General features: G+C 38.5%; 1 protein-coding gene across 5 annotated transcripts; it reads right to left on the bottom strand.

Moving 5' to 3' along the window:
- Nucleotides 1-1,849: 1,849 nt before the first annotated feature.
- Nucleotides 1,850-19,011, bottom strand: LOC137715125 (chromatin-remodeling ATPase INO80-like). Of its 5 annotated transcripts, none has more exons than XM_088691229.1 (23): nt 18,585-19,011; nt 18,305-18,383; nt 17,733-18,117; nt 17,185-17,617; nt 16,858-17,058; nt 16,591-16,701; nt 15,802-16,223; nt 15,577-15,685; nt 15,371-15,451; nt 15,126-15,298; nt 13,625-13,750; nt 12,895-13,056; nt 12,755-12,812; nt 11,958-12,188; nt 11,645-11,791; nt 9,792-10,343; nt 9,383-9,640; nt 9,155-9,262; nt 8,642-8,736; nt 8,379-8,535; nt 2,899-3,096; nt 2,630-2,788; nt 1,850-2,542 (listed from the first exon to the last, which is right to left on the bottom strand). In XM_088691229.1, exons 1-23 carry the CDS (start codon nt 18,642-18,644, stop codon nt 2,315-2,317), a joined length of 4,533 nt encoding a protein of 1,510 aa, XP_088547355.1. In that variant the 5' UTR covers nt 18,645-19,011; the 3' UTR covers nt 1,850-2,314. The 5 variants fall into 5 exon arrangements, with proteins under 5 accessions (XP_088547355.1, XP_068310453.2, XP_088547357.1 ...); XM_068454352.2 differs by having other exon boundaries at nt 18,296-18,383; nt 18,585-18,910; XM_088691231.1 differs by having other exon boundaries at nt 18,270-18,383; nt 18,585-18,645.
- Nucleotides 19,012-20,403: the final 1,392 nt, after the last annotated feature.

Raw genomic sequence — 20,403 nt, 5'->3', positions numbered from 1 at the left:
ACAAAAACACACCAAATAAAATTACATAAGCATACCGAATAATAAAAAACTCACTAAAAAAATTATATAAACATACCAAATAATAAGGCACACCAAATAAAATTACATAAACATACCAAATAATAAAACACACAAAATAAAATAACATAAACATACCAAATTCAAAAAAAACACACTAAATGAACTTAATTATCTTCAGCTCGTTTCAATTCTCACTGGTGCTCTATCAAGTCAATTTGTCGGGCATTGTGCATGTCTAGCATTTGAAATGCAGTATATTGTTGAATGAGTCTTTCATTGTAACGTCCATCCATTTGTAACGGCTCATGTTGCACAGGCTCATCGATGGCATCATGAGCATAATATATATGTGTTCTTGAATTGTTCATCGTGTCTGGCTCATATTCATCAACGGCTTCATAATTGTACTCATCTTCCACAATCATGTTGTGAAGAATGATGCACGTCATCATGATGAATCGAAGCGACTCTACATCAAACAATCTGGCAGCACCCCTGACGATCGCCCAGCGAGCTTGGAGGATACCGAAACAATGCTCCACATCCTTCCTGTACCCCTCTTGACAGCTTGCAAAGTGTTTTTCCTTTGCACTTCGCGGATGTGGCACTGTTTTGACAAATGTTGACCATCGCGGGTAAATGTCGTCAGCTAGGTAGTATGACCCGTCGTACATACGTGACTTTTAGTGCCTTTCCTTGCAGGACATCGTTGAACACTAGGGATTGGACAAGTATGATTAAAAATCTTATCGGAAATTCATCCCTAATAATTGTCTTTTCGGATTTTATGACAAGTAACGATTAAAATTCTTATCCGAAATTACAAATAAAATTATTTTGTATTATTTAATAATACTTCGGATAATGACACGTGGCGCAACAAGAACGATTAAAAATCTTATCCGAAATTACAATTAAAATTATTTTATATTATTTTATAAATTAAAAAAATACTAATATTTTATTACCTATTGCCAAGGCTATTGAAGTGTAACGGTGGAGATGCAAAAGGCGATTACTGTTCATTAAGGATAGTTATTGTTCATCAGGTGGATTGAATAGTGAATAGCCTAGGAGAGGGGCTCCAACGCTAGCGTTGCTCTTATGTTTAATTTGTACTCCTTAGGAGCACTCTCTATGATGTCTAGATTGGGAAATGCTTAATAATATGTTCTAATGTATGATGTCTTTCATTTCAAGTTATGATTTATGATCTTACTAGAAACTACTTATCTTCTAGATAAGTTTTTTTTTTTTTTTTTTTTTTTTTTAAAGTTCTTTGTTGATTGCATTCATGTAAAACTTGAGATAACGAGCGTTTCGTATTTTAACTTGTATATTTTTTTCTTAAAAAGCAAACCGAAACCGTTTGAAACCCCACCAAACCGAACCAAATGGTTTGATTTCATTTCGGTTTTGGCTTCAAAACTGCACCGAACCGAACCGCAAAAAGTTTTAATTTCATTCAAAACCGCACCGAAGTGTACCCACCCCCAAGGACAAGCATATGAACCAATATCCTCTTGCATTTAAGGGCAGTGAACGGCAGGAAGAACAAGGACAAGCATATGAACCAATATTTGATGAAGCATATGAACCAACATCCTGACTCCTTCGAACTCCAGACGCCGTTGTTCCCAATCGCCAATTCCAACGAGCAGAAAATATAGCAGATTTTGACGGCAAGGACTTCATTGATGTCCGGGACTTAATATGAGAGACGCATTAATCGATTTTGAAAGTGAGGGACCATTATATTATTGGAAATGTTATAACTGATCAACTTGATTAGATACAAGCACCATCAGCATCAGGACAACACAAAATCTTTGTTTGGAATTTAAGTTGACCCATGAACAGATTATGTGACAGAGAACTACAAGTTGATTTCATACACAATTCCCCTCGGTCGAGGACCTCGGCCGGAGGCGTGTAGATGTTCCGGGGACAGGGCTCACTGACAAATACATCTACCCTTTATACAGCTAAAAACCAGAAAGAGTAATACACTTTTATATACAACCCTTCTCCATCGAACGATTTGAAGGCCAGTGAACCCTGAACAAATTATGAATAGGTTGTACAAACATCATACAGCTCTAACTTTGTTTCCTGCAACTCTGCTCCCGTCGTTTCCAGGCACAATGGGGCCAGCGACAAAACGACCTGAAAATGATGCTCTTGCTCATCACGCAATTACAATCAGCTACTATACATGATATTACCAAGAAAAGGGACTGCATTCTGATTGAGATCTTTCGCCAGGATCTGCTTTGAAACTATGAGATCCAAACTAATTCCTTGGTGGATACTGTGTCTGTTCTGGAACCGCAGAGAGTGTGGCAGTAAATGCCGGCTCAAGATTTTCGCTCACACTCTTGTTTGACCTCTTTGGCCTCTTGGGTTTTGTAGCTTGTGGATCGGTATTTGGTAAGGTATCATCCAACTCATATCTATCAAGTTCATCCATGATTTGTGAATTCTTCGGCCTTATACTTTGCCTGCCAGTTGCAGCTTTCCTCTGTCACAGATACGATAATAAGCATTACATTTTGCCAGGTGCTAATCCTAGGTGTAAATACAACAGGTTCCAGATAAAGTTCATTACCTTTTTATTATTAGATTTTGCTTTTTCGGCATCTGAAGAGTCCTCATATCCGGTGCCCTGAGGTGCGGATGCAGGGTTTGTTAAATCTTCTAAAGAGGCATCCCCTTCTGCATCCACCCGGATACCCTTTGTTTGTTTCTTCTTTTGTCTATCCTTAACCTGGAAAAACCATATCATACTAATTACGATTTACCAAATTGTAGAATGCAGCATAAATTGAGTCACAAAAAAGTTTGAAGGAATTGAAAGACAGACAACTTAAACTGCACCTGTAACGGAATTTCTCTTAATTTCTGCTCCAACTGAGCGTCATCCAGAAGTAAAGATACAACATCCTCAGGAGCCAAAAGATCACCCTGAACATGACCACCCATCATTACAAGCTGCTGGACAGTATTTTTCTGACTTGCTCGTTGCAGAATCTTCTCTTCAACTGTTTCTTTACAAATCAGTCGGTACACGGTAACCTGTACCATGAGTACACGAGAACTTATAATTATATTTAAAAAACAAAAAATCATTTAATACTGATAAATGCAACTAGCTTCCAAATGGCTTGACCATTCTATCTGCAGAGCCATTTGTTTGCAATGTGCTTCGAAGATGTTTTGTGAGCTTTCTTTAAGAGTGTGCTCTATTTTCTTCTTCTTGGGATCATTAGAGTTATATTGGATACTCTTCTTATTCAACAATTGGTATCAGAGCCAAGTCGATCAGGGATCGTTCTTGGTAGAGCATTGGTTGTAAAGTCTCTTGAAATTCCGAGTATGCTCTGTGGTTGCAGTTTTGACTGATCTTCCACATCAGAAAAGATTTCTTGAGATTATCACAAACCTTGAGAGGGAACTTCTTTGTGTCGAGAGTAGTGTATTACTCTGCACGGTAGTCACTCAATCTTGTTCGGTGTAGTCAAAGTCTTGCCGATACGATGGGTGATCTTCAAGTTGTTGGAGGAATCAAGAAGCTCAACAACCAAAACTATAACACGTGGGCAACGTGTATAGAGTCTTACCTTCAAGGTCAAGACTTGTGGGAGGTTGTCGGTGGTACTGAAGTTACACAACCGGCAGCGGAAGATGCTAACGGCGTCTTGCGGAAGTGGAAAATTAAAGCAGGCAAATCAATGTTTGCCTTAAAGACCACAATAGAAGAAGAAATGTTGGAGCACATTCGGGATGCTAAAACGCCAAAGGAAGCATGGGACACTTTTGTTACACTCTTTTCGAAGAGGAACGATACAAAATTGCAACTTCTCGAGAATGAGCTGCTATCGATGGTACAACGCGACATGACGATTGCCCAGTACTTTCACAAGGTGAAGTCGATATGCCGCGAAATTTCAGAATTAGATCCAACAGCTCCTATTGGGGAAACCAGGATGAAGAGAATAATTATCCATGGTTTGAGACCCGAATATCGAGGGTTCATTGCCGCTATATAAGGATAGCCGACACAACCATCGCTTGTTGAGTTTGAAAATTTGCTTGCAGGTCAAGAACCTATGGCCAAGCAAATGGGAGGAGTCTCACTGAAGAGTGAAGAGGAAGCGCTCTACACCAACAAAAGCAAAGGCACCTTCAAGCGGTTCACTGGTAGTGGATCTAAAAAGGATGGAGAAAAGGTGCAAAGTCACCAAGGAAATGGAGGCTCTCGTTCTGGGGGAGCTTGGAAGAATCGCGGTAATAGTAAAAAGTGTTACAACTGCGGGAAGATGGGCCACATAGCGAAAGATTGTTGGACCAAGAAAGAGCCTGTTGAAAGTAATACTGCTACTTCCAGTTCGAAGGAGAATAGTGAAGATGGCTGGGATGCTGAATCATTATTTGCTACGGAGGAAGAAGAAGAATTAGCCCTCACGGTAACAACACCAGAACGCATTGACTACAAAAATGATTGGATCGTAGATTCGGGCTGCTCAAATCATATGACGGGTGATAAACAGAAGCTGCAAAATCTATCTGAATACAAGGGAGGTCGTGTGGTGGTGACAGCCGCCAACTCAAGCTTACCGATAGCTCACATCGGTAAGACAATAGTTAAGCCTCGATATAATTCTAACCAGGTGCCACTTCAAGATGTTTATCATGTCCCAGGAATGAAGAAAAATTTGCTATCTGTGGCTCAATTGACATCATCGGGCCTCCATGTCTTGTTCGGTTCACAAGATGTGAAGGTGTATCGTGACCTCAAAATCTCAGAAACACCAACAATGAAGGGGCGACGATTGGAGTCAGTCTACGTAATGTCAGCAGAATCTGCATATGTAGACAGGACAAGGAAAAATGAGACATCAGATCTATGGCACATGCGGTTAGGTCACGTTAGCTATCACAAGCTAAATGTGATGATGAAGAAGTCGATGCTTAAGGGGCTTCCTCAACTTGACGTGTGAACAGACACGGTTTGTGCAGGATGCCAGTATGGTAAAGCACATCAACTACGATACGAAGAGTCGAAGTTTAAAGCGAAAGAACCGTTGGAGTTAGTTCATTCTGATGTGTTCGAGCCCGTCAAGCAACCATCGACTTCTTCATCATCACATTTAGCTTGTGATAGCTAACGTGACCTAACCGCATGTGCCATAGATCTGATGTCTCCTTTTTCCTTGTCCTGTCTACATATGCAGATTATGCTGCCATTACGTAGACTGACTCCAATCGTCGCCCCTCCATTATTGGTGTTTCTGAGATTTTGAGGTCATGATACACCTTCACATCTCGTGGACCGAATAAGACATGGTGGCCCAATGATGTCAATTGAGCCACAGATAGCAAATTTTTCTTCATTCCTGGGACATGATAAACATCTTGAAGTGGCACCTGGTTAGAATTATATCGAGGCTTAACTATTGTCTTACCGATGTGAGCTATCGGTAACCTTGAGTTGTCGGCTGTCACCACCACACGACCTCCCTTGTATTCAGATAGATTTTGCAGCTTTTGTTTATCACCCGTCATATGATTTGAGCAGCCCGAATCTACGATCCAATCATTTTTGTAGTCAATGCGTTCTGGTGTTGTTACCGTGAGGGCTAATTCTTCTTCTTCCTCCGTAGCGAATAATGCTTCAGCATCCCAGCCATCTTCACTATTCTCCTTCGAACTAGAAGTAGCAGTATTACTTTCAACAGGCTCTTTCTTGGTCCAACAATCTTTCGCCATGTGGCCCATCTTCCCGCAGTTGTAACACTTGCCACTAAACTTTTTACTATTACCGCGATTCTTCCAAGCTCCCCCAGAACGAGAGCCTCCATTTCCTTGGTGACTTTGCACCTTTTCTCCATCCTTTTTAGATCCACTACCAGTGTACCGCTTGAAGGTGCCTTTGCTTTTGTTGGTGTAGAGCGCTTCCTCTTCACTCTTCAGTGAGACTCATCTCATTTGCTTGGCCATAGCTTCTTGACCTGCAAGCAAATTTTCAAACTCAACAAGCGATGGTTGTGTCGACCATCCTTGTATAGCGGCAATGAACCCTCGATATTCGGGTCTCAAACCATGGATAATTATTCTCTTCATCCTGTTTTCCCCAATAGGAGCTGTTGGATCTAATTCTGAAATTTCGCGGCATATCGACTTCACCTTGTGAAAGTAATGGGCAATCGTCATATCGCGTTGTACCATCGATAGCAGCTCATTCTCGAGAAGTTGCAATTTTGTATCGTTCCTCTTCGAAAAGAGTGTAACAAAAGTGTCCCATGCTTCCTTTGGCGTTTTAGCATCCCGAATGTGCTCCAACATTTCTTCTATTGTGGTCTTTAAGGCAAACATTGATTTGCCTGCTTTAATTTTCCACTTCCGCAAGACGCCGTTAGCATCTTCCGCTGCCGGTTGTGTAACTTCACTACCACCGACAACCTCCCACAAGTCTTGACCTTGAAGGTAGGACTCTGTACACGTTGCCCACGTGTTATAGTTTTGGTTGTTGAGCTTCTTGATTCCTCCAACAACTTGAAGATCACCCATCGTATCGGCAAGACTTTGACTACACCTAACAAGCTTGAGTGACTACCGTGCAGAGTAATACACTACTCTCGTCACAAAGAAGCTCCCTCTCAAGGTTTGTGATAACCCCAGCAATAATCTCAAGAAATCTTTTCTGATGTGGAAGATCAGTCAAAACTGCATCCACAGAGCATACTCGGAATTTCAAGAGACTTTACAACCAATGCTCTACCAAGAACGATCCCTGACCGACTTGGCTCTGATACCAATTGTTGAATAAGAAGAGTATCCAAGATAACTCTAATGATCCCAAGAAGAAGAAAATAGAACACTCTTAAAGAAAGCTCACAAAACAAACTAATTAGCAAAGCTTTTCTTATTTAGCTCTAGGCTTTGTTTTTCCTTGGATGATATACAATGCTTGGGGATTTGGGTATTTATAGCAAACCAAATGAAAGCTACACCACACACTTAATTAAACTAAGATTATTTACTACCACTCAAAACCCATTAATTGCACCTAATTTTTTCCACTCAACCATACCTAACATTGCCTAACTTTGCAATTGTAAGCAATTACATCATCAAACTAGATATGGACTTGGACTTTAGATTGGGTTGTGGATTACTTATGGTTTTGGGCTAACATTGATTCTCAACACTTCGGAGATGCCTTGCTTGATTATATGGTGTCTCCCTTGTCTTGTTCCCTATTACATAATCTTCACTAAAGTTTTTAATTTGGCTTCTGTATCGGTATGCCCCCATGAAAATCCCAGAGGCCAACCCTGAAATGAAAACTTTACGGTGGTAATGCCCCCACGAAAATCCCACAACAAAGTTTTTCATAATGTGCCCATTTTACCCTCTCCGTTATAACTGTTGGTTTGCTAACGTGGCATCAGATTTTAGACACAAATTATAATTTTTGTTTAAAAATATTGAAAAAGAAAAGGCATACCCCACCCTAGGCATCCCTATCTCAGGTCGGTGTTGGCAAACCCACCCCTCCCCACTCCTCCCTTGTCCAACACCCTTTCCCCATTCCCTCACCACACCCCCTCCCGCCCAATACCCCTTCCCCACTCCTCTAATGCCTACACCAAATTACCCAGTTGTCTAAAATTCAAACCCAAAGGAAAGATATCAGGAAGAGTAATATGTCATAATCACAAACAAAAAAGCCATGGTTTTTGGACAGTAGGACCACTGAAATGCATTGTCAGGGTGGGTTAGGATGCAATGGCTTGTGCGATGAGCATAACTCAGAGGTGAGGGTGGACCCTGGCTGCAATAGGGATGGGGGTAGGTGGTGGAATTGATAGCGGAAGGGGGTTGGATGCTGGCTGCTATAGGGAAGGAGGTTTGGTGGTGGCGGCTGGGGAAAGGGTCTAGAGGCTTATTTTATTAAATTTTATTAAATTTTTTACCCTTGATTGGATTTGATATTTTTTTTGCTTTTAATCTACTTCTTCCTTTTTTTTCAGTCATTTATTAAAATTTAAAATAAATAAATAGATATAATATTATATGATCCATGTGAAGCTATACCGTTGAATCTGTGGGCCCTACATGCATGCCGCATAAGCAGAGTAACGGTTTTTAGATGAGAACGGACTCAATGGAGTTGTGTGGGACGCAAGATGAAAGCACAGGGTAAAGTGACCCATTTGCAAGTTCAGGGGGGAAAGTGAGGTTTTTGTCAAAGCACAGGGAGGAATATTAATTAAGCCTCTATCAGTCGCTCAAAGAAAACCAAATTTGGAAAACAGAAAGTCTATGCCTGGATTCAGCAAACAAAAACTCACATCTTTTGTCTGACCCAACCGATGAGCTCTATCCATTGCCTGTAGATCCAAGGTTGGATTCCAATCACTTTCATAAAATATGACAGTATCGGCAGCTGTCAAGTTAATGCCAAGTCCACCAGCTCTTGTACTCAGCAAGAACACAAAAATATCACTCCTGCAAGAAGACAATCATCTATTATAATAATGAATAAGTGTGCATTCATAGGAGTTGATAACAGACGCAGCTCATCAAAGCCTTCATACGATAATGAAATCCCTACCGTTCCTGGAAGTCCCTAACCATGTCACGCCGATCCATAATGGTGGAGGATCCATCAAGTCGTAAGTATTTATATTTCCTGTAGTTCATGTAGTCCTGCACATCAAGAGTTATCAGCAAGAGAAATACAATTTGTACTATGGTACAGTAAAAGTTTTCAAAAGGACAGGCTGACTAGCAAATAACTCAATTAACTTAAAAGCCTGATGGGAACATCTAATTCAAGTTTGTCAAAACATCTTACTTATCAACAAGTACAAAACTAAAGGGCAACTACCCTATATAAACATTTCCTTAGGCACATAAAGACGCATCATGTATACTGACTAACATGATCACACCTATCTTAAAACTCGGATGGTGATTGGGGAAGAGGAAGAATAACTTTGACTTTCTTTTTTACAGTGATCCTCACTGTATATAATTAGGTATGGTTGAAATGGGAACAGAATTAGAAAATCCAATGTGAACCCACAAACCTAGAGCAACTAAGGTCCAATAAGAAATGAATTACCTCAAGAATATTAAGCATCTTCGTCATTTGAGCAAACAAGAGAACACGATGGTTGTCTGCCCTCAAGCGTTTCAACAATATATCAAGCGTCTGAAGTTTCCCAGAATCCTATATATAAAGTAGAAAAGCTCATCTTTTTGACACTTCAGTATAATCCAAAAACACAGAAAAAAAACGTGTTCACTAGAGAATATGAAAAGAAACCCAAAAAAGGACAAACAGTCTTACGGTGAGCAATTTTGCTGGGTCAAAGCTTTGCATGGGAGGACAAGACCCAAAAATCTTGTATGTTAACTGAAGAGCAGGATGTGAAACAGGCAGTTCAGAATCAATCTCTTGTATTAAATGATGTGGAGTCGCAGGTTTTCTGGGTCCACTAAAGTCGGATGTGCGTGCAAACCCAGTAAACAACCTCTTCACCCAAGGGTATTGCTGTTCTTCAATCATTTTGTAAGCAAAGTTTCTATCTGAGCAACGGACAGTGACCTATCAAAATTATACAATCTTGATCAAGTAATATCAATCTAGTGTTAACAAAGATAACGACAATTTTTTTGCTGTTCCTTTAGGGTCATCCTGAATAACCAAAATAATTATAAAGGAAAAAATAAGGTAAAATGAATAAATATAAACATACTGGGGGAGCTCTAGTTCGTGGGATGAATGAGTATACTGAATGAAGAAGCCTAGTGTTCGAGAGTAGCCTATCCCTATGAGAGACAACCAAAGCCTCGAATGGATCATCACCAGGTCCTGTAGCCAATTTCTTTTGAAGAAAGTTGGTTACAGATCTAGAAGGCATCAGCAACATTCGTGTAACAGCTCTCACTTGTCCATTCTCAAGATGACTGCATTCAGAAACATCATTCATGGTTTCCATTAGTGAGTCCACAATTCCATCCAAAAACTGTCGGTCCCATCTCACAATGGAAAACATCAGTCCCTCCATAAAAGAACCAGTTCCTAGAAATGCCACCTCAGCAGGGGACAGATCCATCATACGAGTAAAGCCAAAGGTTCCACTTCCAACAGATGAGCCATTCTCTTGCAAGAGTGTTGATTGATAAACATTTCCCGGTGAAAATATGTTAAAATATTTCTCGAATGATTCTTTGTAGACACCATGTCGAACTGCTGAGCAAAAAGTTTCAGAGCTCCGAAGAATTTCTTGATAGAAAAGTTTAGGGATCTGGATGAAACAAAGAAATTCCATTTTAAAATTTTAGTCAGTAAGTTACCGGAAACTAAAAGCAGAAATACCAGTTCATGGACGCAGCTGGTTTAATTTATTTCTGCAGGTGAATAAGTATATTGCAAATATTCCATTGAGATACACAAGTGATTATTGTGCTAGCAGTTTTGTAAAAAATAACATCATATTAAGCAGGTATTGAATTTCCTCTTCAGACATCATTAAAAGATATCCACCTTCGAAATACAGGTCCAATCTGCATAGGTCATAAGAACATGAAAGGACATGATTTCTAAGGGGTTATACATAAGAACATGAAGGAACATTTTTACATAGCTTTGAGCTACTTGAAAGTACAAGTTTCATGGTCCATCATATTGTTAGGATTAGCCCAGTACCTAACGGCTTAAACTTTTGAAAATAATGGTGAACCAATAAGCATATCATTCTGCAAAGCATAAAATCCTGAGCTTGAATCCTGCAATTGCAACTAATATAGGTTGCATTTCACGTGTATGGCTTTAGTGGTGGAGAGAGAACCCACATGTGAAAGGGAGTGTTCGAATCAATGTATATATAAATTCTTGGCTCACATAAAACAGTTTTAAGAATTCGATAAAGTACACATGTCATGATTGACAAGAATAAGTTCGGTCATGCAATATTAGTTTGCGTGGTAAAACATTAGTTTAGGGATGTTGTCTTTGACTTTTTCATTTTACTCTAATAAATCATCACTTAAGATTACAAGAAATGGGGAACCTGTAACTTGGAGGTGTAACCATGAGACTTCTGACTCAGTGTCTCAGTACATAACACATACAAATCATTGAAATCAAACGGCCATTTCATTTCCCCTTGCACTTTCTGACCAGCTCTAATGTCTCCTTTAAACATTAAAATCTGATAAAGCCCCCCTGGATTTCTAAATCAAGTTACATAGCTTACACAACCAACAACACACAGAAAGTACAGATGCAGATCACATTAGAATTATATGTTGTGCCAGAAAAATGACATCAAATGGTGTGATGCCTGCAAATTACTCATCAAATAATGGAATTACCCTCGAGCCTCCCTCTATTTCAATTTTCCCTCCTTCACCACTCACCACAAGACCTACAAACCACCCTCTCTTTCTTTCTCTCTCCCCTTTTGTTCAGTGACCAGTATGTCATGTGTAGTGTGCAAGCAAAGTGATTATTTCACCTATGCACTAAAGAAAAACTTATTTCATTTAAAGAACACAAAAGAAAACTACATAGTTGGGTAACAGGAAAAAGGATCTAAGAAAGTACCGAGTATGTTATAGGATTTTGACCGCCTGAGTAGTGCACATCCTCCAACTCCCCAAATGGAGGAGCTAGAAGAGAATTTGGTATCTCACTAAAGTATAGATATGTAATTCCTTCGTTCCTCTCAAATAATTCGGGATGGTTGCAGACCTATCATTGCACAAATAGAACACTTGATGTGGACAATATTATGGAAAATAAAACAACATAATTAAAACACATTTAATAATTGTATCGCACACGGTTCGCACCCTATACACTACATAAAATTATGACAAAAGAAAACCGCAATGGATACCAAGTTAGATTAGCATACCTTTCTCAGCTGAATGACAATATTCATCAAATTCAAAATTTTCTTCTCACTAAGATGACCGCGATTGCTGTCAAACAACTCAGCAAGAGATATTTTGTTCTTGATCGCTTGATAAAAAGCTTGTTGCCGAGGGCTCAACTTGCAGTGCACAGTAACCTCAGTTTTCCTGGTCAGCTCAGAAACCACATCTGCTTTAACTCGGCGTAGCATGAATGGCTTTAATATGGAGTGCTGTGAGGAGAATAACAACAGAAGCAGTCAGCAGTGTTCCACCAAAAAAAAAAAACAAATTTCACATTTCATAGCACAGGTCAGACATTGGGACGGCAGAGAGGTGTGAGGCAACAACGCTGGGATTACTACAAAAGATTAAACAAGTATATACACTGATTACGTAGAGTCAACGGATACAGGAAGATGGAATGATGGAATAGGAAATGATATCATATAAGCCTCGGGATTTCTTCAATACAGAAAGTTATAGTTGGGCCAATATTGTAATACAAAAAACAAATCAACCCTTTTCTAGTCAGAATGTTCCATAAAAGTTTCTTTGACACACACTAGTTTTAGTCAGAATTTTAAAGTGGATTATATACATTTTTTCTATTCACAATTTACAGGTCTTGCAAGCAGTAGATATTTGACAGACCAGCATTTTCCAAAAATATTAAATTAGGAACACTAGATCAGACCGATCAAATTAGGAACATTAGATCAGACCGAAGGGCCAGGAAGAACTACAATCAATCCAAAAATGTACTAATGAATACAAGTATCAGCGTCAGGGTACTAACCAATCTGTTAAGCTGGTGCTCGTTCAGAGTACCCCCATGTTCAGCATGGTTTTCAATTCTGGTAATATTTGAGAAAATAATTAATTATCAAGAATACTTTATGATTTTGCGGGTACAAATTTCAGGTCCAAGATGCCTACCCTTTTGAAAACCACTCATTGAATTGTTCATGGCTGTCAAATAAGGTTGGCATAATGAAATGTAGTAGAGCCCACAACTCTGCCATATTATTTTGTATAGGTGTACCGGTAAGCAGCAAGCGATTTCGACAATTAAAGCCTAGAAGTGTCTTCCATCTTATGCTGTAAGATCAAAATATCAAATGAGATATGGATGAGCACGCACAATTTTAAGAGATACGAATGAAATAAATGAAATCAAACTGAATGGGATTTTTCGAGTGTCAGCAGGTGTAGTTGAGTATTACTTAATATAATGGCTAGTCCTAGGATCAAGGGGAACCAAACCAAAATATTATAATGGCTGCAAATCTAACTAGAATGTAAAATCAATGAGTTGTAGGAAACTACTTCCATAAGAGATTTCCATGCTGGGACAACTAAAAACACGTCATGTACACCCTTGGACGCTTCTTTGGATGCTCAAATAACAAACCTTCATTTACTCAGAATATTTGGCACTCTAAGATTAACACGGTTTCTTAAATAATACAACAAAAACACCCGGTAGACATGAAAATCTTAGGATATTTGGCACTCCAAGATAAAAATGGTTTCTTAAATTTGTTTCATCTTTATGGCACCTGGTCTCACTTTATCATACATTCAATATGCCACAATAATGGAAGACCACGGACTATGATTATGTTCAAAATCCTTAATAAACATCAAAGAAGATTTCAGTCCAAACCTATTAGAACTTTTTATTGCTTGGGCTTCATCTAATACCATATACTGCCATTTCACACGTTTAAAATACTTTCCATCAGCCACTAGCAGCTGGTAGCTGGTAATGAGAATATGAAATCCAGCATCCCTGAAAAGAAATTAAAAAATAATTGATCATTTAACACGATAACAGGAAATAAAGCATGGGATTGCTCGGGTGGCTGATTAGCATGCTTTACCATATATAAATCATAAACAAAGAAAGTGCCTTTCAAGGGGTGCAGTATTCTTTAGTAGAGTTGAGTTCAACTGCTTGAGTGGTCCGCAAGGAAATTAGCAAATTCTGTTTTTTCTTTGTTTCAATTTGCAGTTTCTTTTTATTTTCAATATGCATGCACAAAAAAATCAAATCAATATACATGTATTTACTTGTGTGCTGTTATTGGCACTCCAAAATAGTCAATCTGCACTCCCCCCATGAGAAACTTAGGGGAGAATAACAGTAGAGAGATAGCTACCTTTCACTTTTCTATGATGTATCTAGTTTTGTGCTCCAACAAATTTTGCTACTTTGGTTGCCCAAATCCCAAAGAATAAGTCAATCCCCTATTGTGTCCTTATTTTTTTCCGCACAAGGGATAATAACACAACAATTTCAAAAACCAACACGTATTGCTGTAAACTTCCTTATAAGGTTAGCCATAGTAAATTGTACAGATACTTCAATGGCTAAAATATCTAACACAAACAAAATTACCAAGATACAGAATTAATGAAATAGAACACCATCCAGAGCCAGCCCATGGGCAAAGCCACTTAAGCAGTCACCTAAGGCCCCCCCTTCAATTAAGGCGTACTTTTGAGAAATAAAAGTTTAGCGACACTCTAATTACCGTTCTCTCTACCCCTCTCCAAATCTCATTTGTCACTAATTGACAGTAACTATATGAGGGTTTTTTTAATTATTGACATTTCATGCATCAATGAAATAAAATGTCCTAGCAAAACAACCCTATTCATTTCTTATTCAATGGTTTTAAAAGTGTAATTTCCCATATAAGCATAAGCATCAATGAAACACAATGAACTAAATCTTCGTTCCCATACCAATATGATAGTTGAGATTAACTAAAACAATGTTCTCTTTTAATAAGCTAAAAGAAGAAATTATATAAAACTGGCTGTAGTTACAACCAATTTACAAGTTCTACTGTTTTTTTAATTACATAGTGTTCTCTAAAACCTATATAGTTCTTTGTTTTCTCAGTATTGTTTTCTTTGTTCACAATTGCTTTTTCTTAAAGTAAAGAAAATAGGATTTACTGATTTCGGTAAGAAACTTTTGGTATACAAAACTTTGTCAATATATTCCATGTTAACACAAAATTTTCCGTCTAAGGGCTCAAAGTGTTGCAAGCTGGCTTAGACACCGTCTCAAACATTAATGTACTTCCAAGACTGGCCCGTCACCACCATTATCTTCTCTTAAAAGGGTAAATAATAGCAAGGGCAAAGAAAATTACCTGCAGTAAAGTTTTTTAGCAGTGATCTTTTTCCTAAGTACCTGACGCTCGTTAACTCCTCCCCAGTATGGAAGAGTTTTTAGGTCAGGGCAGAAACGACTAATTTCATCTGCCCAGTTGTTCAAGACAGAGGCAGGAGCAACAACCAGAAAAGGCCCCCAAATATTTTTCTCCTGAATAGGTCAAGAAATCCAAGTTACATCAAAGACAATCATTATGCATAAAACAGCAAGTTGAACTATTACCTCAGATAAATGAGCCAAAAATGCCAAGGCCTGAATGGTCTTTCCAAGGCCCATTTCATCAGCAAGGATGCCATTTAAACCCTGATAAACAGAAGAAAATAAAAGAAAGAAATAAACCCTCTAAACAATAGATCAAGAGAAAATGAATCCAGGAAATTAAACTGTACGTGTATATATTATGTGTATCCATTTAGGTACAGACTAACCTGCTCATAACAATCAACCAGCCACTGGAGACCTTTAAGCTGATATTCTTTAAGGGATCCTTTGAACAACTCCGGCGTCTGAACAGTTGATGTTACAGGCATTGTGGAACTGCACATATATAAATAGAAACATTATCAGTTTGGCTGAAAAAACCTTGCCTCCAATTTCCTGACACAGTCCAGAAAAAAGGCAAGACTAAAACAATAAAGGAAAGAGTAACTGACGGGTTATGTAGATCTATACTACTAGCTCCAGCAACATCCTGTGCTGCCTCAGGTTCAGCATCTTCACATAGCTTCAAATACTCATTATCAAATTCACTGGTTATCTTTTTCTGCTCTGAAACTGCCACTTGAGCTGCTTTAAAAGCTGCCTCCTTCAGTTCAGCCTCCTCAGGGTCTTCTTCCTCATTAGTTTCATCATCTGAGGAGCTCAAAAATGCTTTTTTGTCCTTTTTTTTCCCCTCACCTACAGGTAGATCTTCAGATGGCTGTGAACTTGACTTGTTCTGCATAAAGTGACTGTAAAGTTCCGTTTGCTGTATAAGAAAATTGAGCCTTTGCTGCTGTCTCTTTGCTTCTCGAAGCTCCTGTTCGCGCCTCAAAGCTTCAGCTGCTTCTTTCTCCTCTTTCTTCCTCACTTCCGCCTGCAAGTGTCCATATTTAAAATTAAAATAAAACATTACCAAGTTTGTGTCAAAGAAAAAAAATCAAATATACTATTTCTCTTTAGGATTGACTCTCAAGAACCCATTACAACCAAATAACGCAAGATAGCCTTCCATACGAATAATAATCAAAATTATAGACAGTTAAATCTCTAAAGGAATGATTAGACAGAAGATCTACAGAACTTTAGCCATGAGCTTTGAAGCATATGAATTTCAGGCCAACTGCACATTATTAGAGATGATTAAATTTAAGACCAATAGGATTAAAGGACATGCATTTTTATATTTTCATGCATATACTTCTTGTACTCGATGCACTTCACAGAGGAGAAGGGAAGGATACCATCTCTTTATCTATTCTCTTCCAAAATAGTAGCATGTCTCTGGCTAGTTTCCTTGTACGAATTGCAGCACCCCTCATCAATTTAAGAGATCTACTGACCTTCAATTTCACCTACAAAGAATAAAAGAGTAGACAGCTTCAGTATAAGTACTACGAATGCCATCTGATGAAAATCAAACCCCAAGTTTGGGTATCGGAATCCACATCTCACATTCTGTGAAGGGGAAACAAGTAGAAGACTACATAGAGCGTACACATTATAAGTACCTCTCTTTGACAGTTCTCTGATACCCTCTTAGCATAACCTAGTTGCCTCTGGTGAAAACTTGAAAAAATCCTATGATGCCTTGGCATGTCTCTTCTTACTATGTTTGCCCAAACTTTCCCAATCTTGTCCATTTCCTCCTTCTCAATCACAGAAGGGTCTTTAATAACCTGTTGCTTCTTTGGTAGACTTCGTTCAATGATCTGCAGGACAAGACATTAATGAGAAACCAGCCAATGATCTGCAGGACAAGATGTAACATGAAAAGGAAGACACACCCATAACCCGGCCAATGCCCACCAGATAATCATAAGTGAAGGAACACAAACCTCATATGTGTCTCCTTTCTCCAAAACTTTCACATAGTAGACCTGTAAAACACCACCTTCAGACAAAATAGATCTCTTTATATTTCCAGCTGCACCCTCTGGGATGGAAGAGTTTAACCCAATATCAGAGACCTTGAGGCTGAACTTTTGAGCTGAATCCGAAGTGGGCAATGCCTTAAGTCTAGCTTGAAGGGATTCATACTGGGGATGGGGATCGCCCATCTCTGCCTGGCCTTTAGGGCCCAACCTTTTGTCACTGGTCATCATTTCTGCCAAGGATCCCAAGTCCAAAGTGCCTCTTAAGTAAACTTCCTCCACCCGAAAATCTGAAAAACTCGGTAAGTGCAAAGATGACAACAGCTTATCATAAATTGGTGGAATCCTGTAAGTGATATCATCTCCTATATCCAGATAAGGAGGTTCATACATTATTCTGCATGAAATACAGAGATGAAAATAAAATAACCAAATAATTTAATATAATCATCATATATGCTTAGCAATTGGAAAAACCCATGCTGAAATGGAAACTAGAGGAGAAAGCAAACCTATAGGTGCCACATTCTGGTGCCAAATCTGCATCATGGTGGTTCACTGGTTTTTGAGGATTAGAATCATTGAGCCACTCTGACGAGGTTTCCATTTCATATAACCTCCCCTGCTGCTCATTGCCCAGTTTCCTAGATTTTAAGCCCTTATTACCCTTTGGAACTGAAATCCCTATCTGAATTGGTGCAGGACTTGATGAGGAATCCTTGAACCTCCTTTTGTACTTCTGAATGTGTTCTCCAAGCATTGATCGATACCTTTCTTCTGTAATGCGTGTCCCGTAATAACTGTCATCGTCCTCGTAGTCACTATTTTGGGATCGCCTTCTTTTTTTCACTGAACTCAGTTCTCTGTCAGACATCATCCCGTTACCAACACTTCCATCTACACATGCAACCGGCAAAAAATCACAAACATGCACATCTATAAGTCCGCTAATCACCATTCCAACCGACAACAACCATATACAAAATGTATATCACACATGCAAATCTTCAAGAAAAAAATCAAATAAAATTGGTCATAAAAAGCTTAACTCCAAAAACTAAGACAAACTGCCTACTTTGGCTACCTCTGCTCTCATCCTGACTAGTATTCCCATAATAATCGAAATCGTCATCCGGTCGTGGAACTTGAAAGTTCATCAAAGACTACAATATGCAACAAAAATCAACAAACTTTAGTTCAAAAATATAAAATTCAACATTCCGAATTCAAAAACAAGTGAATTAAAAACACTGCAGCGCAAAATTTACCAAAAATTACCAAATCAAAGCAAAGCAAAGAGGGCAAGAGTGCGGTCATTCGAGCAAACAAAGAAAACCCATGCGAGAAAAATTGAAGTGACAAACCTCAAGATTGAAAAGGTTGGAGTATGAGAGAGAATCCTTGGGTTGCCTCCGGTGTTCCATGTGCTGTGGGGCGAACAGACGACCTAGGTCTTTCCAGAAGGCGCGAACCGGCCGCTGTCGGCAACTAGGTCTTCAATTGGACACAAACCCCTGCTTTCACAGCCCTAATCTGCACGGCGGCTCTCCGGTCTCAGCCCCTCCGCAATGGTTCAAATAGCCAGATTGTTGGAGAAAATATATGCTTCCTCGGTATAGTATATAATTAGAGTAGATTTTTTATTGGCTGCTTCTGGCCATTACAGCCACCGTTTTCCCTGTCACCGCCTACGGGGAAGGGGAAAGGAGAAACGATAAATTGGGACGATGATCCCTCGACTATACCTGAATTGCATTTTGATACTTGAACTTTCATAATAATTGCTTCCATTCCCGAATTAGCTCTTGAAATTTTTTTCATTATAACTAGAACACAAGTGGTACATTACGTATTTTTATATCAATGATGAAATTTTTTAATATTTAAACTATTAACTTAAATATTTTACTATTTGTTGAATAACACGAAATATATCATTCTGCATTTTAGTGATATTGAAAAATCTCTAACTCTCGCTGCTCAGGTGATCATTTTGGTTCAACTCTATCAAATTTTTCATAAAATTTTAGACATTTTAGTGTGGGCCGTAAATTCATACCAAATTTTTATTAAAAACCTACTAAAAGAAAAAGGAAAATGACTTGAGCATCCAAACACCACCAAGTAGCATCCCACTTTCTATGCACCACCACATTGAAACCCGAAAAGTCCCCGATGCCTCCACCTCTTTCCCACGCTGCCCTGGTTAATGACAAGAGGGAGACGGTTCGGATTGGATCCATTGTATCTTTAATTCACGATCAAATTAATTATAATATAACGGTTTTTCTTAAGTTCGGTTTAACAAAATCTCTAAGAAATCTGAATCAAGTGAATATGATGTTCAACCGTTTGGTTTGGGCGATTTTGGCCCAAAAATAATCATTTTATTTTCTTTTATACCTTTTCTGTTGCAGTCTTATTGGAATAGGAATGTGATTGTGTAAATCCCAGTAGATATGGGAATATCTCTTATATTCCTATTAATAGTAGATTACCTATTAAATGTTGTAATCCTAAAGGGAGATGTTTTACCTATCCTACTACTATAAATAAAGGCACAATGGGGTGGAATAGAACACACCTCAATTACACATCTCTCTTTTTCTCTCTATCTATGCCGCAGCCCTCTCTTTCTCTGACCTCCATAATTGTTCAGTAAATTATGTCTACAACACATTATCAACACGCTTTTGACGCTGCGCTAAAGAAAGTTTATTCTTCAATTAAGGGAGTATTACGTTTTAATCATTCTTTTTATGATTAATTTATTATTTTATTCAATTGATCTACATGCTATTGATTCAATTTAATTTTTCTGTGTTGAACGTGATACAATGCATTGAAGATGCAATTCCGACTTACAGAGAAGGATCTTCTACAAATTCAAAGGCTTTTATTGTTTTCTGCCAATAAGGTACGCTTAAAATAAAGTAAGATATTTGAAACGACTGTGAAGCATGAAAACATTCCCCATGATGCATGAACCCCCTTATGTTTATATTTTCCTTCTGATATACATACATATATATATATATATATATATATATTTGTTTCATGCATTACGCAATTCTTGCTATGTAGAATTTGTGACTCAAACAAACAAAATAAAATAGAAGCATAATTATTTTTGGGTTCTGAAAACCCTAATACTAAAATCCGAAGAAAAAAATAAAGGAACTA

The sequence above is a fragment of the Pyrus communis genome, chromosome 3, assembly GCF_041283825.1.
Source record: "Pyrus communis isolate YQ-2024b chromosome 3, ASM4128382v1, whole genome shotgun sequence".
Lineage (NCBI taxonomy): Eukaryota > Viridiplantae > Streptophyta > Magnoliopsida > Rosales > Rosaceae > Pyrus > Pyrus communis.
The sequence above is the reverse complement of the archived record's forward strand: the minus strand, read 5'-3'. Positions and strand labels throughout refer to the sequence as shown.

What these genes read in the sequence shown, in the direction of transcription:
- LOC137715125 (XM_068454352.2), bottom strand. Translation starts at nt 18,644, where the DNA reads ATGGAACACCGGAGGCAACCCAAGGATTCTCTCTCATACTCCAACCTT. An exon ending in CAGAGAACTGTCAAAGAGAG is followed by an intron (nt 16,702 to 16,857) that starts GTACTTATAATG and finishes TATTCTTTGTAG; the next exon opens with GTGAAATTGAAGGTCAGTAG. An exon ending in ACCCAGCAAAATTGCTCACC is followed by an intron (nt 9,263 to 9,382) that starts GTAAGACTGTTT and finishes CTTTATATATAG; the next exon opens with GATTCTGGGAAACTTCAGAC.